Source organism: Pelodiscus sinensis, chromosome 2 (genome assembly GCF_049634645.1).
Source record: "Pelodiscus sinensis isolate JC-2024 chromosome 2, ASM4963464v1, whole genome shotgun sequence".
In the NCBI taxonomy this organism is placed as follows: Eukaryota; Metazoa; Chordata; order Testudines; family Trionychidae; genus Pelodiscus; species Pelodiscus sinensis.
Window position 1 is genome coordinate 65,927,865 of NC_134712.1, and position 17,053 is coordinate 65,944,917.

Below are 17,053 nucleotides of genomic sequence, written 5' to 3' on the forward strand. Positions count from 1 at the left end.
GCATATCTTTGAACTGAGTGAGTGCTTTGCAGGAGTTTTATGGTAGACACATTTATGCATGTGCTCAACTGCTTTGCAGGACTGGTGTCTAAGAGAGCACCACATTATTGAGAAATTACAGGAAACTATCACATGGATAACTTACAGTAGTGATCAAAGGACAAGGAAACAAGAAGCAAATCTCAGCCAAATGTGGGCAGACAATTATGCATACATGCAAGTGCTCTGCACGATCAGAATTTAAGCTTTTTGTAATACCTTCAACTAGTTTTTTGACATAAAAGGGAACTTTTCAGTATTCTCAGGCTACAGTGACTGTCTCTCATCTGTAAGTGCAATTTGTAGCCTTTTACTGTACCCAGATGATGAAATGTGATGTCTTACCCTCTAAATAGATGTTTAGTGTTGACATCCATTGTTGTAACTAAATTTTGGTGCATATTTGCTGAATTTTGGCCTATGCTTAGTCTGGTAAGGGAAAAAGTTGTTGAGCTTTTCACTTTTGAAACTCATACAAAACTGGTGACTTTGTTTCTGCATTTCCATGTACTTTTGGTTTTTATTTTCCCTTTATTATTGTTTTTTTACTGGTATTTATACTAATCTAATTATATGAATAGAGTGAATCACTGTGGATTTGCCACCTAACAAAAACACAAAGATTAAGGTCTTGATTCTGTCATGAGCATTCTATTATGACTCTCTGCAAAGTACACAATTTAATGGGCTTCAGGAGCTGACAGCTGGCAACAGCTCTTGCTTTTATATCTCCAGATCTGCATATTCCTTGGGTTTATGCTGTTGAGAATCTTCAACAGAGGGGATTATTTCCCCTCTGCATTTTTATTAAAGGAACATTATATGCTTGGTACTAAGATTTTGTCTACACCAGTGGTTCTCAGACTTTTTGGCCCGCAGCCCACCCAACTCAATGCAAGCTTTTCTGTGGACCACCAGCCAACCACCCATTATGGAAAAATGACTTGCTTATCTCTAAATGTCTTAAATACTATATTATTCATATTAGGCTACTAGCACATAAACACTTAAATTATGTAGTCATAACATAAGGGTCTGTTTATAACCTGTAAGAAAGGAAATAATATTAATAAAAATCAAAATAATTAAACAGATTAAACACTTTAACTTTATTGTGTTTGTTAGTTTACTAAAATTTGTTTTAAATAAAGTTAAATATTAATTTATGTCCAAAACAAAAGGTTTCAACATTGTCTTTATTTATGACAGGGTGAGGAACCTGTATTGGGCCAGAGGCCACTGATTAACAGAAAAATCAGTTGGGGGCCACACAACCCTTACTGATGTGGCCACCAACTGAGACACCTCACTCTCCTGGTGTTCCAGCCCACAGGGTGGGGAGAGAAGGCAGGGAGGACCAAGGTTTAAGGGTTCCCACAGGCCAAATTATCTCTTTTGGGGTCCTGGAGTTAGTAGATTTTGTGAGCCACCCTAGACTTTAGGATGGGACAAAAAATGAGGGGCTCAGAGGGCTGCCTGGGATCGGAATAGGGATGGGAGTGCAGAAGGGGTGAGGGCAGGGGGTCTGGATGGGAGGTAGGGTGCTGTAGTGGAATGGGAGGAGCTCTGGCTGGGAGTTTGGGCAGGAGGGGATGAGGATACAAGGCCTGCCTGGGAGAGAGTGTTCAAGTGCAGGTGGGGGTGTGGTATCTGGCCAGGAGGGAGGGTGCATACAGGGGCAGAAGACCATTTCGCAGGTCCCAGGGCAGCATAATTTTGTGGGGCCCCTCTTTGCCACAGCGCATGCGTGGGGCTTCTTGAAGCACGGGGCCCAGGGCGGCCGCCCCGCTTGCCTTGCCCTATATCCGCCCCGGGTGTAGAAGTGGGCTGGAGGTGGTGTCAGGGAGGGAGGGAAGGCACAGAAGCAGCTGGGGGGAAGGGTTTGAGTGAGTCATGGTGGGAGGGAGGGTGAAGGAGCAGGCTGGAGGAGGAGGGTCTTGGCAAGGGGGGTGGTCCATGAGTGCAATGGAGGTTCAGGGTCTGGGCATGAGGGGGCACTTACCTGACTTCCCCCCCCCCCCCACTACTTCCAGGCATTGCCTCCTGCTGCTTCCATTGGCTGTGATTCCTTGTTGCCATTCCCCCAGCCAGGGGGACGGGGGAGTGGAAACGCATGGAGCCGCTTGCTCCCCCCGTGAGCAGGATCCAGCCTGTGAGCCTTGGGGCTCCCTCTCCCGGCAGTGGGAATCCAACACTGGTACACCAGCCTCGCGGCGGGGAGGGGAACCTGCAGGGCAAGAGAGCCAGCGTGGGCTCCCAGTTGTGGGGAGTTGTGTGGAAGGGGAGAGCTGAGCCTCAAGCCATGTCCCACCTGCAAAGCAGCCACAGACCACTGCAGTCTGAGAACCACTGCTCTACACTTAATACTGCGGGAAGCAATTTCTCTAGGGTCGATTTAGTGGGTCTAGACTTGCTAAATTCACTCCTGATTGTACTCCTGTTGATTCTGGTACTCCACCGGATTGAGAAGTATACCTTTGTTCGACATTGCCCCCTAGTGTAGACATGGCATAAGAGTAATAGTGATCATTTAGGCTACGTCTACACTGCAAGGTTTTTGTGCAAAAATCCGTGGAGCATCCACACCTCAAATGCGCTTTTGCGCAAGTAAATCAACAATAAAATGGCAGAACAGAGGGCTTTTTCTGGTGTAGGTAAACCTCCTTTTATGAGGCATAACTCCCTTTTGCATTACAGCTATTGTGCAAAAAGGCAAGTGTGGACGCTCCGCAGGAAAACCCTATGGGAAAAAGCACAGGTGCTCTGATAGCAATTCTATGAATGGCCATCAGAGCTTTCTTGCGGAAGAGCATCCATGCAGTGTGGATGCTCTCTTGCATAAAAGCACATCACTTTTGCGATGTGCTTTGAGGTGTGGATGTGCTCTTGCGCAAGAAATTTTTGCGCAAAAACTCTTGCACAAGAAGCATGTAGTATAGAGGTAGCCTTAGGAAGCATATACTTTGACTGTGACTCTTTTTTGTGTGTGTGACCTATCTGCAGTGACCAAGGTGCTGAAGTGGCTGCAATACTGGGAAGACTGTGGATTGCCAGAGTTCCGTGAGTGCACAAGAGTAACAAGCAGGTCAAGGATAAAGATGATTCCAGTCAAAGAAGACTGGAGAACCAGAAGGGTGATTTCGGCTGCCGCATGTTCCCTTATACAGGGCATCTTGGTTAGACTGCAGTGGCGATACAGGTTGAATCTCTCTAGTCTGGCACTCTCTGGTCCGGCAACATGCGTGGTCCGGCATGATTTTAGTTAGTTGGATGTCCACTTATCATGGGTGTGACCAAGTTTCCTGTGGTCTCTTAAAGTTTGTTAGCAGCCACCTGTCCTGGCGCTCAGTGGTCTGAGCTGTTATTTAGCTCTAATTTATCCCTAAATGTCTTCTAAGAGCCCAGTGAGCAGTGGAAGTGTTGGTAATGCTGCTAGGCAATAGTGACCTCATGTGGTTTGGCACAAAAAAAGTCTGTGTTTTGACACTGCATAAATCCTAAGGGTGCCTTACTAGAAAAATTCAACTTGTACAAGGTGGAGAGGGTGCTAGTCCATTGTATACATGGTATGGAACATACTTTCAGAAAATTTAAAAGAGCAACACTCTAATGAAGAAACTAGAGAACCTAAACCACCAAAAAAGAAAATCAACCTTCTCTTGGTGGCATCTGACTCAAATGATGAAAATGAACATCCATTGATTTGCACTGTTTTGGATTGTTATTGCGCAGAATCTGTCATCAGCATGGAAGCATGTCCTCTGGAATGGTGGTCAAATCATGAAGGGGCATATGAATGTTTACCATATCTAGCACTTAAATACCATGCAACGCTGTCTACAAAAGTGCCATACAAATGCTTTTTTTCCACTTTCAGGTGACATTATGAATAAGACGTGAGCAGTATTATTTCTCATAAATGTAAACAAATGTGTGTGTCATACCTCTGGTCTACACTAGGGGATAAGTTTGAATTAAGATACGCAACTTCAGCTACGTTAATTATGTAGCTTGAAGTATCTTAACTAGAATTTTGGTGCTGTCCACAATGCTCGAAGTCGAAGGAAGCACACTGTCCCTTAAACTTCCCTTACTCCTCATAGAAGCAGGACTACCGGCATTGACACAAGCACCTTTTCAGTTCAAATTAATGTGTCTTCACTAGACCAGCTAATTCGAACTCTGGAAGATCGACTGTAGCTGCTTTGATGTTATCTGTAGTGTAGACATGGCTTTGGTGATTAGCTGAACAAAAAGTAAGACTGAGGGGATTTGTAGGCTCTAAAGTTCTACATTGTTTTGTTTTTGAGTGCAGCTATGTAAAAAATTAATAATTCTATATTTGTAAGCACTTTCATCATAAAGAGATTGCACAACTTTACTTGAATGAGGTGAACTGAAAAATACTATTTCTTTAATGTATCTTTTTTTACAGTGTACATGTAACCCTGACAGGCAGAACCAAAGCTGGGACCTCTAGAACTTCCTACATCAGTCTTTACCACTTGAGGTAAAAGTCAGCTTGCTCTCAGCTCAGGCTGTACAGCACACTCATTCTTTTTCTGAATAGTGGTCTAAATGCTATTACATGGGACAGTGAACCACACCCAGTAGGGCTGTGTCTAGACTGGCCAGTTTTTCTGGAAAAATCAGCTGCTTTTCCGGAAAAACTTGCCAGCTGTCTACACTGGCCGCTTGAATTTCCGCAAAAGCACTGACTTCCTACTGTAAGAAATCAGTGCTTTTTGCGGAAATACTATGCTGCTCCCGTTCGGGCAAAAGTCCCTTTTGTGCAAAAGGGCCAGTGTAGACAGCTGAGATTTGTTTTCTGCAAAAAAGCCCCTATCGTGAAAATGGCGATTGGAGCTTTTTTGCGCAAAAGCGTGTCTAGATTGGCCAGGGACGCTTTTCTGCAAAAAGTGCTTTTGTGGAAAAGCATCCATGCCAATCTAGAAGCTCTTTTCCGAAAATGCTTTTAACGGAAAACTTTTCCGTTAAAAGCATTTCCCGGAAAATCATGCCAGTCTAGACGTAGCCTGGGTGTGTGGGTTACACACATATTTGTAATAAAAATAATAATATAAAGTGAGGCTAAGACACATTGCATTCTGTGTTGTAATTGAAATCAATATGTTTAAAAATGTAGAAAACATCCATAATATTTATAACTTTAAATTAATATTCTATTATTGCTAATGGTGAAAATAAAACTGTGATTAATCATGACTAATTTTTTAATCTAGTTAATTTGTTTTGCATTCATTGCTTAAAGCGGCATGCCCTGACTCCAGATGATTGCCTCTTCTGTTTATTCCTTCTGTAACTGAGAAGTCAAAATCCAGCTGGAAGGGTTTGAAAGGCTGGGGCCTGCCAGAATCTGCATGTGGAAGAATCTCCATGTGCATGTAGATTGTTTATTATTTTGTTTTCTCTGCAATATCCTAAACTAACTGTCCTGGCCTGGCACTATCCCTGTGACTAGTGACTGGCAGATGCTGCTGCACTAAGGGGACAGTGACTGGGCTGACCACAGTGACTTGCCAGGGGGCTGTAGCCCCCAGGCTGGAGGAGGTGGGATGCAGGTCCCTGGCCAGGTGCTGGCTGGAGGCCTGAGACCCAGGGGTGTGTTAGCCTAGGGGTTCCTGGAACGACTCAGAGCGCACTTGGCTCTGCCAGCCACAGCCTTGGAACGCGCTGCAAAGAAGTAACCCCAGCAACCGGCCCCGCCCCCCAGCGCTCGCGTCCTCCCCGCGCGAACTAGGCCTTCCCGGCCGCCGTCGGGCGGCGCAGTCAGCTGGGCGCTGTCACATGACAGCCCCCGCTGTCTCAGCTGCGTCCCCCAGCTGCCCTGGAGCTGCGGAGCCCGAGAGCGCAGCGCCCTTGCCGGAGACGCTCAGCGCCCCGCGGGCCCGGCCACAGACCGAGGGGGTAAGAGCGGCCCTGCGGGCCCGAGTCTTCCTGCCCTGTTCGGCGGGGGCTGCGCCCCCCGCCCCGTGTGAGCGGAGCAAGCTCGGCCTCTGCCTCCCCGCGCCCGGGCTGCTGAGGGGCCGGAGCCGGCCGGGGCCGAGCTTGGGGTGGGATCTCCCCTTGCCCCAGTGCAGGGCTCGCGGGTGGGTAACGGGATGAGGCTCCCGCCGAGGTCTGCGCTTAAGCTGCTTTATCCAGACCCTCCCCGCCCCCAGCAATGCGTGGAGCGCCAAGGCTCCTAGTAAGGTTTGGTGGGCAGCCTGGGCACATGAGTGTTGGGATCTTGCAGCGTGCTGATCCCACTGTGACTGCTGCAGCCGGGCTCTGCAGGCTGCTTGCGTACAGCAAAGGGGTGCACCCTCAATCCGGTTTCCTCTTGGGCTGGTTCTATCTATTTGCTTCTACGCTTCCCTACTTTAGAGCCCCCTAAACTCCATCTTCCGGTCCCCACTAATTTGAGGAGCATTTAAAATGGACCTAACTACTTAATCTAAGAACTAGATAACCACAGAGCCTTTTAAGGGACACAACTAACACTCTGGTGTGTTCACAGTAAAGCTTCCAAAAGTGCAGTGTTGAAGCGTGTTTTATTGTTTTCCTTTTTGGGGGCTACTTTTCCTTACTGAAATAATGGGAAGTAAAGTTGCTTCTTTCATTCAATAATGGAAGTTAGCAGTATGTAGAGAATAGGAGTAGAGAATATGGGGAGTAGAGAATGACAGAGAGAACTTCTGCTTGTTCTTTGATTATCACCAAAAACTCTAGGGTCTGGCTGGTTGAGTGAGGTAGTTCTAGTTTAGGGTGTGTGGAGTTCCTGCTCCTGCCAGACTTCAGCCTGCTGCAACACACTTCTTGTTTTGGAATCAGAGTCAAATGGAGATTAGGACAAATGAAGAAGAAAACAGAAGTAGTGAAGGTCACTGGCTGTGATTGCCAAAGGGTAAATATTTATACAGCATGACTTCTGACTTTTGGATAGTTCTTGAGATGCAAAAATTGATGTCACTAGGGGAAATGATTTAGACAAATGACTAAATTAAATTAGGTCCAAATTATGTGGTATATACTGAATAGGACAGCCATGCTTTTTCTAATTGATAGCTCCTGGGTATAAGTCATACTGCTTTCCATTTACTGTTAGGGCTACTTCTCGAGTTGTAAAGAATGCAATTGTTTGAAGAACTCTTCATTTAAATAATTTCCTTGATTGTCTAAGTGAAATTTGTTTTAATGTGTCTCAGATCTATTTGGGAAATGTCTCTTTAAAGCTAGAGCAACTTCATTATTGGGGCAGCAAGGCTTATCTGGGGAGCAGAACATAAAGAAATACATAACAGCAGAATGGGAGATGTTCAGTCGGATGCATTTTTATTTTTTCCTTTTTACAGAAAGTTTTCATGCATTGCTTTCATTGTGTCTCAATGAAACAGTGACAAACTTTTTGTGTTACTTCACAAACTCTTTCCATTTTTTGTTGTGGAGTAAATGCAGGAGCTTGGCCCTTTCAGTTTTTCTTATTGCAAATGCTGCTTAGTTTATTTTGCTGTGACTTTTTCCCATGCCTATGCTTGTCTTGATATTGAATATCCAATGGCTATTTGTTTACTGTATCTGATTGACCTTTCTGGCTTGTAGTGTTACCCACCCTGAAAAGCTTACTGAACATGTATTAACTCAATAACTTTGTGTACTCATATACTGTATTTTCCGGCGTATAAGGCGACTGGGCGTATAAGACGACCCCCTAATTTTCTAGTTAAAAGATAGGTTTTCATCTTCTACTCGCCGTATAAGACTACCCCCCCTTAAGAGGCCAACTGGCAGCGCCCCAGCGCCTCTCCGCCTCCCCGGCTTTGCTCCTGGTGTCCCTGGTCTGCTGGAGACGGTCCCCAGCAGACCAGGGGCACCGGGAGCAAAACCGCAGCCGTGGCAGGGTCCCACACCTCTGAGGCTTTGCCAGAGCAAAGCCTAAGAGGCGCGGGACCCCTCCACCTCCCCGGCTTTGCTCCCGGTGTCCCTGGTCTGCTCTGGCAAAGCCTCAGAGGCGCGGGACCCCGCCACGGCTGCGGCTTTGCTCCTGGTGTCCCTGGTCTGCTGGGGACCGTCTCCAGCAGACCAGGGACACCGGGAGCAAAGCCTCTGAGGACGCCGGAAGCGGGACAGCCGCGGCGCGTCTGGGCTGCCTCGCTGCCGGCTTCCCCCGAGGCTTTGCAAAGCCTCGGGGGAAGCCGGCAGTGGGGCATCCCAGGCGCGCCTGGGCTGCCCCGCTTCCGGAGTCCCTCTGCAGCTTTGCTCCGCGTCTTCCTGGTTTGCAGACCAGGGAGACGTGGAGCAGCTTTTCTCGCCCAAGAGTACACGGGCGGCAGGACCGCGAGGTCCCATAGTCTGTGTCCTCCGGGACGAGAAAAGCCCTGTTTGTACCTGCAAGTCGGGGACTGCCTGTATACCCGGCGTATAAGACGACCCCCGATTTTTGGCGGATGTTTTTTAGCATAAAAGGTTGTCTTATATGCCGGAAAATACGGTAAGTGAAAAATATCTGTGCTGCCTGCTTCAAAGACCACTATTCCTGCTGTTTTGCCTTCTTTTATTTTCTGGCTTTGTTCTATTTTTGTTTCTGCCCTAAATAGACTGTGATGTTTCTGTTTTACTTGTTCCCATTAATGTGTTTCCTTTCCCTCTTCCTCCACATACTTCTGTTCCTTTTATCTCCACACGTTGTGGCTTTTTAAACTTTTTTCCTTAGGTACTCTCTCAATATACACTTCTACCATACTCTCTAAATGGTTATGAAGGCAATAGGAAGTGTCTGCTATTTTCTGACATTTTCATCCCCAATGAGCAACTCAATATTGACCTTGACAAACCAACAGCAAAATAAGATTGAAAAGAATCAGTGTCAGGTTAGTTCAGGGGTGTCCAAACTTTTTTCAAAGAGGGCCAGATTTGATGAAGTGAACATGCGTGAGGGCCGACCATTTTGCCTGACATTCTTTGAACCATTAAAATTAAATGCAAATTAACTATTTTATTCAAAGTTTATTGCAAACGGCATACTTTTCATTTCGTCACATGGATGACAAATCTAAACAGGTGTTAAATCACTCTGCCTTTCATATCTGAAGGCCAGATGGAAAAAAAAAATCCAGGAAGCTGAAATATGTCAGGAACATTGTAAAGTACATTACATATTATTGGTAATAAAGGTTGTCTGTCAACTTTTAAGTTAAAAAAATATGAACAGGAACATAACACCAAGTATACATGTCATGTCCAAATATATTTATAACTGATTTAGACCAACTGACATTAACTGAGATTTTACAGTGTATTCATCTCAATACATATGGATTCGTTGGGGGCCATAAAAGATAGATATTGCCAAATTACCTGGGGGGCCGGTCCGCGGGCCGGACTTTGGACATGCCTGGGTTAGTTAGCAGTCATTTCACTATTATAGGTTGGTAAAATTGAGCAGCTAGCACTAGAGATGTCTGCATGCTCACTACATCAATGAACATTAGGTTCACTTTGGGTAGGTCATACTAACCAGAAGTCCAGATTTTTTTTTTAAATACAGAAAAGGATATCTTACATTGTTCAGAAACACTCTTTTTTTGCCACAGGCAAGCGGATATTTGTCAAACTCTGCAGCTCTCAAAGAAGAAAAGCTGAGATTTGTTGTGAAGAATTTTTCAGGTTTTTAAAGGAATATTTGAAGACTTTTTGTCAAATACAATTTGGTTGAAAGTGATTCATTTATTTTCCCACTGTTCAATGCTTTTGTATGTCTTTCAAGTGTTGTCTTTGATGTGACTGTAAAAATTGAGGTGTATGTATTTTTGAATGTCATCTCTTTATTGACAGCCAAAAGTTAAACACATGAAGAGTTTATATTATTTAGCTAGAGGACTACTACAGAGGCAGCCACAAATGCTTTAGTCCAGTGGTCACCAACCAGTAGATTGGGATCTACCCGTAGATCTTGGAGCCTCTGATAGGTGATCCTGACTGGTTTGGCTGGAAAGCTATCAAGTGCTGGCATTTCAGTTGCCCATCAACCCACTGCCATGCTTCTCCTGCCCTTTGCCTTGGAGCTGCCCCCTTGGGAGCCTCCTGCTTGCTGTGCAGGGTGTGGGAGGGAGAAGAGGAAGGGGTGCTTGTGTCAGGGTGTCGCCCGTGCCCCCACCACTGTACCTCATCTCCATACAGAGAGAAGGGGATGCAGGGAGCTTGGCAATGCAAATCTGTCACACTCACACTGTGTGTCTCTGTCATTTTCACAAACACACACTGTCCTTCACTCATCTCCATATGTCGGTTGTTGGTTTTGCTTCTTCTACTGCTTGCAAAGTATGTTAGTTTTGGTTTTTGACTGGTCTGTGCATTTCATAGTTTTCGTTTCTCTTATGCTTAAACTTACTTCTTTGCACAGTGAGTTCTAGTGCCTCACCTGTAACATTTGGAGTCATTATCCCTGTGGTAATTGCTGCTCCTGGAAGTGGCTGGTGTGTCCCTGAGACAGATAGAGAAGGGGGTCTTCACATGCCGTCCTTGCCTGCAGACACCACTCCTGCAGCTCCCATTGATCAGTAATGGGGAATTGTGGCCAGCAGAAGCTGTGTTGCACGGTGCCTGTAGATGAAGGGCAACACATGGTACCATGGAACCATTGCTGTACATGCCAGCTGCCTTCAGGAGTGGCACAGGGCCAGGGCAGGAGTAACCCTGCCTTAACCCTTCTGATCCACCACCCGGAAGCCATCTCAGTTAAATGTTGCCCAGCCAGATCCTGCATCCTGAACTACTATCCCAGCTCTGAACCTCCTCCTACACCCAAACTCCTTCTCAGAGCTTGCACCCTAAAACCTCTCCTGGACCCGAATCCCCCATTCTAGGTCAAGCCCGGAGCCCCTCCAACACTCCAAACTCCTTGGCCTGGGACCAGAGCCTGCACCCCAACTTCCTACCCCAGCCTCGTGCAAGTGAGTGAGAGTTGGGGAGGGATGTGGATGGGATGAGCAAGGTGAGGCCTTTGAGAAGGGGAGTAGCAGGGGCGTGGCCTCAAAGAAGGTGTTGGAGGGAAGTGGGGCAATGGTATTTGGGTTTGAGGTAGATCTTTCATTGCACTTAAATTGAAAAAGTGATCTTGTGGTTAAGAAGGTTGGAGACCATTGCTTTAGTCTCTTACATATTGGTAATTGTCCTTCATTGTGGATGGTTTGGAGAAATTTTCTATGCAACATAAACAGCAATCAGTATTTAAATTAATTGTAATGGATGCCTGATCCCATGAAATACTTTCACACCATTGAATGAGCGCAAACTTTTTTCATTGTAACTTAAAATTTGGTTTAAAAGTACAGGCCAAAGTTTTCAAAAGCAAGCTGTTTGGTAACCACACTGTGAAAACTAGGTCCTTTAACGGGTCCCAAGTTGGGCACTTAATATTGTTTAAAAACTGCCGAAAATCTTGGCCACTTAGTTTGTTTTCCTAATATGTTGTTGTTGTCTCAGATTTGACTTGTATTTCTGAACAGATTTTAAATTGAGATTAAAATGGATATTCGAGGAGCTGTAGATGCTGCTGTCCCAACAAACATCATTGCTGCCAAAGCTGCTGAAGTTCGGGCAAACAAAGTAAACTGGCAGTCATATCTCCAGTAAGTATAAACTGACTATGAATCAATCACTGCTGCATTTTCTTCTAGTTTTTGGATTCCTGTGAATACTAGTTATGATGTGTAACATGAGAAGTGTCATTCTAGCATCACGTTATGAAAATGGAAAAAAACTGTAGGGAATGGAAATGACTGGGAAAATTTCCAAGTGACATACTACAAGAAAAGGAACTTCATTTTTTGAATTGAGTACAGTTTCCTAGGAAGTATTACTTTGAAGACTATTTTACTAACACTGATTACATTCAACCTACCATTAGAACAGCGTTTCCAGAGAAAGCATGGCCTAATAGGAAAAACACAGAACTGAGGCCAGGTTTACACAAGAAGTACTTCTAGATATACTGTACTTGCAAAGCACTCCCATTGTGTATACAGCTTATACTGACAAAAGTGTAGTTTTGTTGTATTCCAATCCCTGAACAAATTGTCTATGCTAGCAATAGCAGAGTTTTGATGGTTTAACAGCATTGACATTGAAGCTTTATGCCAGTGTGACTGGAGGTCCCCTGGGGGGGGGGGGGGGCATGCTGAGATTGCACTATTCTTTGAGGTTTGCCCTAATTACATAAGAACCGCCATACTGGGTCAGACCAAAGGTCCATCTAGCCCAGAATCCCGTCTGCCAACACCAGTGGCCAATACCACATGCCCCAGAGGGAGGGAACAACAGGTAATCCTCATGTGATCCCTCTCCAATCACCCATTTCCAGACAAAATTAAGCAAACAGTCCTCAAAACTAGTGGATCCATCAATTAGATTCACCAAGCCAGCAACAAAACAGTTTCTACAATACTTGACTCTGGTTACTCAGAAGCTAGAAATACAGTTCCCTTATAAAACGCAGCCTTAGCTCCCACCCAGAAAGCCAAGCCAAGTCAAATATGATGAGGATTATTGAAAATCTTTTTCAGCATGTAAAATGTTCTTCCAATCCCAAAGGATTACACACATTGCCCATCAGGTCAATAAATATCTTAGATCATAACCAAATGCATGCTTACAGCCAGTTCTTAGTAACTAAAATGTATTAAAAAAGAGAAGAATGTATTGGTTAAAAGACCATTATATATACAGCCATGAACCGACTTCATAGATCAGTTTCATAGTAGAGACAGAAAACTTTAAAATTGCAGAGTCCTTTCCAGAATCAGTATATTAGAGTCCAATATCCATGTCCACTATCAAGCAGTCCTGAATGAAATCAGAGACCTCAGTCTTGCGACTCAAACTTACCCTGATGAAACTTAAGCAGATCTGAGGTGAAAGCATCCGGTCTCAAAAGTTCTATTTATAGTTCTCTGGCAAACTCTTGACAGCATGCAGTTCTTGGGTGAGGCATTGTGGCTTATAAGTAGAATTATCTATTTCCTATATATACACAGGTCATCAGTTGCATCCATTAAGCAGTTCATAGCCAGTTTACTACTAACTTCAAACAGAAATATGGAAAATAGCATTATATATTCAGATTTCATCTATACGTCAATATTCCTTTTTGATGTCTAAATCAACAGGTATGCTGACAGAGGAACCACTCTGTTTAAATGGTTAACATCGAATAAGATATAAGTAAACACACAGAATTAGTATTACCTCTAATTCTTTAACAATACTGATTTGCATTTCAAAGCTGTTGCCTATTAACAAGACATGGCTCTATTTCCCATTTATATACTGTTCTAACATGTCTGCAAAGGTTGTGTTTAAGTCATTTAGCCTGCTAGTTGCTTAACCCTTTTTGGCTTAATGTTAACAGCCAGCATAACTGTCATTTAGGAGTGTAGTATTTTTGTCCCCACACTCCAAACAGACACAGCTATGCCAGTAAAAGTTTTAGGTGTAGACCAGTTTTTAATGGCTAACTAATTGCATTGAAGTGGGAGTGTGTGCTCTTCATTTCTCTATGCTTAGGGGTTTGTCTGCCTGGAAAAGTAGTGAATTTAGAGAGGGATAGGTATACAAATATAACTGCTTGTGTGGACGCTCTTCTGGTATAAAAATGGCTTTGTTAGGTTTAACTTGCATTGCTTTGGAAGGGGTTTAAGCAAAACTGAACAATGCCACTCTTATTTCAAAAGAAGTATCCAAGCAGGCTTAACTATACTACACTTCTGTGCATGTTCTAGGGATGTAAAATCCCATTTAAATAGCTAATGGGTTAAATATATTTGTTAACTGATTAAAGGGAGGGGTGGGGGGCGGAAACGTCTACCCCTCACCACAGGCTGGGGCTCCGATAGCCTGACCAGAGCAGTCTCTGCCTGTGGCGAGCCAGGGTGCCCCGTAGGCAAGGGCTGCTCTGGCATTCCTATAGGAGTGGCCCCCGTTCATGACTGGCCCAAAGTGGTAATTGTCCCCTGTTAAACCTTCAGATCCCTAGTGCACGAGTGCACCCCCACACATGCTGTGACAACATGCTTAACACAATATTAGCAACAAGAGGGAAGAAACACAAGCCAGAGCAGGTTAAAGAATATTTAGATGATTTATCTGTATTCAAGTTGACTGGCCCTGATAAAAATTCATCCTTGGGTACTTAAGGATTTAGCTGACCTGATGATGGAACCATTAGCAGTTATCTTTGAGCATTCATGGAGGATGGGCAATGACCCAGAGGTCTGAAGAATGGCATGTATAGTATATGTCTTTATAAAGAGAAACAAAGATGATCCAGGGAATTATAGATCAGTTGGACAAACTTTGATACCTGGGAACATACCAGAATAAATTATTAAACAATCAGTCTGAAAACAACTATGATAATAGGGTGATAAGCAATAGCCAAATCCATGCCAAGGCAACCTAATTTTCTTCTCTGACAGGGTTACTGGCCCAGTGGGTTGGAGGGAAGTAGTATATGTGATATATTTTTTTTTAAATCTTGGTTTTTAGTAAAGCTTTTGACAGTCTTCCACATGAGAGCCTCATAAGTAAGCAAACTAGGGGAATGTGGTCTAGATTAAATTAATATAAGGTGGGTGCACTACAGTTTGAAAAACCCTATTTAAGAAGGTTCAATGGTTCATTGTCAAACTGGGAAGATGTATATGGGCCTGCAGGGGTCTGTTTTGAGTCCAGTACAAGTCAATATTTTCATTAAAGACTTTAATAACGAAGGGGAGAATATGCTTAGTTATAAAATCTGCAGGTGGCACTTAGCTGGGAAGGCTTGCAAGCACTTTGGAAGACATGATTCTAATTCAGAAGCTAACCAAAAATATATAGATCGTATCATGAACTTTCATAGGCACAACTCACTTCTTCAGAAGAATACTGTGCCCACGAAAGCTCATGATCCTATCTTTTTTGTTTTGTTTTTTGTTTTTGTTAGTCTTTAACTGCTACAGAACCATTCATTGTTTGTAAAGGTTTTTTTTTTTTAAAGTTAGACTAACACCGCTACCCCTCTGAGACTAATTCAGAAGGACTTGCATGTTGGAGAATTGGTCTGAAATTCAATAAAGACAAGTGCAAAATATTACAGTTAGGAAGGAAAATGTCAAATGCACATTTACAAAATGGGGAATAACTGGCTGGGGGAAGTACAGTAGAAAGGCTCTGGGAGTTGTAGTGAGTCACACAATGAATGCAGACTAACAGTGGGATATAATTGCAAAACAAGCTAATATCTTTCTGGGGTATATTAACTTGAATGTCATTTGTTAGATACAGGAAGTAATTGTTCCTCCACTCTACTTGGCAGTGGTGAAGCCCCACCTTGATTCCAGTTGTTGCACCACATTTTAGGAGAGTTGCGGGCAAACTGAGGTGATCCCAGAGCAGCTACAAAGAGGTTAAGGTTTCTAAATGTTTTATATGAGAAAAAGTTGAATAAACTAGGCATGCTTCGTCTTGAGAAAAGGAGACAGAGCGTGGACCTAATAATAGTCTGCAAAAGGGCTGGAAAAGCGAGGACAGTGGTGAATTACTGATGTTAGGGCCAGGTGGGTAGAAATATTGCTAGATTGTTGGGATCAATGGCTCAATGTCTAGTTGGCAGTCAGTATCAAGGGGAGTGCTTTAGGGGTCGGTCATGAACCTAGTTTTGTTCAGCATCTTCATTAATAATCTGGATGAAGGGATGGATTGCACCCTCAGCAAGTTGGTGGATGACACGGAGCTGGCGGGAGATATGTTGGAAGGTAGGGATAGTATCCAGCGTGGTGCCTAGTTGAAGGGGGGTTTCGAAGAGGATGCAGCTAGGCTGTTTTCAGTGTTGGCAGATGACAGAACAAGGAGCAATGGTCTCAAGTTGCGGTGGGGGAGGTCTAAATTGGATATTAGGAAAAACTTTCACTGAGAGGGTGGCAAAGCACTGGAATTGGGTTACCTAGAGAAGTGGTGGAATCTCCATCTTTAGAAGTTTTTAAGGCCAAGTTTGACACAGTATATGCATGTAGGTATATGCATGTAGAGACTATCAATTATAGCTTAGAGCTGTTTTGAAATTACATTAAAATGTTAGTTTTAAAGCACACAGGAAAGGCAGCTACCTAAGTTCACTCTGCCCATTCTGCACTGCAGTCAGTGCTGGAGTAATGTTGCTTGTTCCTAGTTGCTCAAATTATGGTATATCCCAGTATCTAGGTCCTGAGTTCTCTAGCACAGAGTCAGTTTAGACTAAGTCTAACTAGTTTATTGTTTATCCTGCCTCTGAATGTTATGCATGTAAACAAAAGATCAGATTACACAAGACATGTAGCAGTGTTCACTGGCAGCGTTTGATTCCATAACGTGTAGCATGTCTGCAGAAACTTACATTTTTAGTATCATTGTAACTGAAAATATTTTCTACATTTGCCATTGAATATATTGTCAGTTTCGCAAATTAATTGAATTCATTATTTTAATTCCAAAACTTCTGTTTAACTGATTTGGGGTATAATTCTAACTAGAGTTAGTTGTGTAAACAAACCAAAACCTAACAGCCTTTGTGTGGTAGTTTACACTAAATTTTGTGTATATACTGTAGAAAATGTCTTTGTGGTGCTGCTATATGATAAACTTCCATTGAGGGAAGCAGGCTGGATCTGGCCCATGAGACGTATCTTATCCACCTCTGCTTTAAACCCTTAATTGTAAAGAATTGGTAAATCTCCTCATGTTGTTAATGGGGAAAAATCATGACTGCTGGTCCCAGAGGGGAAGATTGAGTTTTTCTATCATGGTTGTGTGGCTTTTACATTGGTATTCATGAGATTCCTCAGGGTTATTAGATAACTAGTAATTTTAATTTTAAAATGAAGTGTTTGGGAGGTGGCATTTTGCAAGTCATTATTCAGATTCCAGAAGCCTCTGATGGAAATATTCATGGATTGTTTACTAAACTGTCAAATTTCTTTTATGCAGCCTTTGCTGCAAA

General features: G+C 43.7%; 1 protein-coding gene across 2 annotated transcripts in view; it reads left to right on the forward strand.

The window, feature by feature from the left end:
- Positions 1-5,809: 5,809 nt before the first annotated feature.
- The window catches only part of ATP6V1H (ATPase H+ transporting V1 subunit H), a 65,701-nt gene continuing 54,457 nt past the window's right edge, over positions 5,810-17,053 (forward strand). Inside the window, exons 1-2 of one of the 2 annotated variants that reach the window (XM_006112183.3) lie at positions 5,810-5,967; positions 11,547-11,669. In XM_006112183.3, the coding sequence (XP_006112245.2) occupies positions 11,566-11,669 (104 nt within the window). In that variant the 5' untranslated portion in view covers positions 5,810-5,967; positions 11,547-11,565. Of the gene's footprint in view, positions 5,968-6,873; positions 6,947-11,546; positions 11,670-17,053 lie in introns of those variants that run through there. The other variant, XM_014577437.3, reaches the window with a different exon arrangement.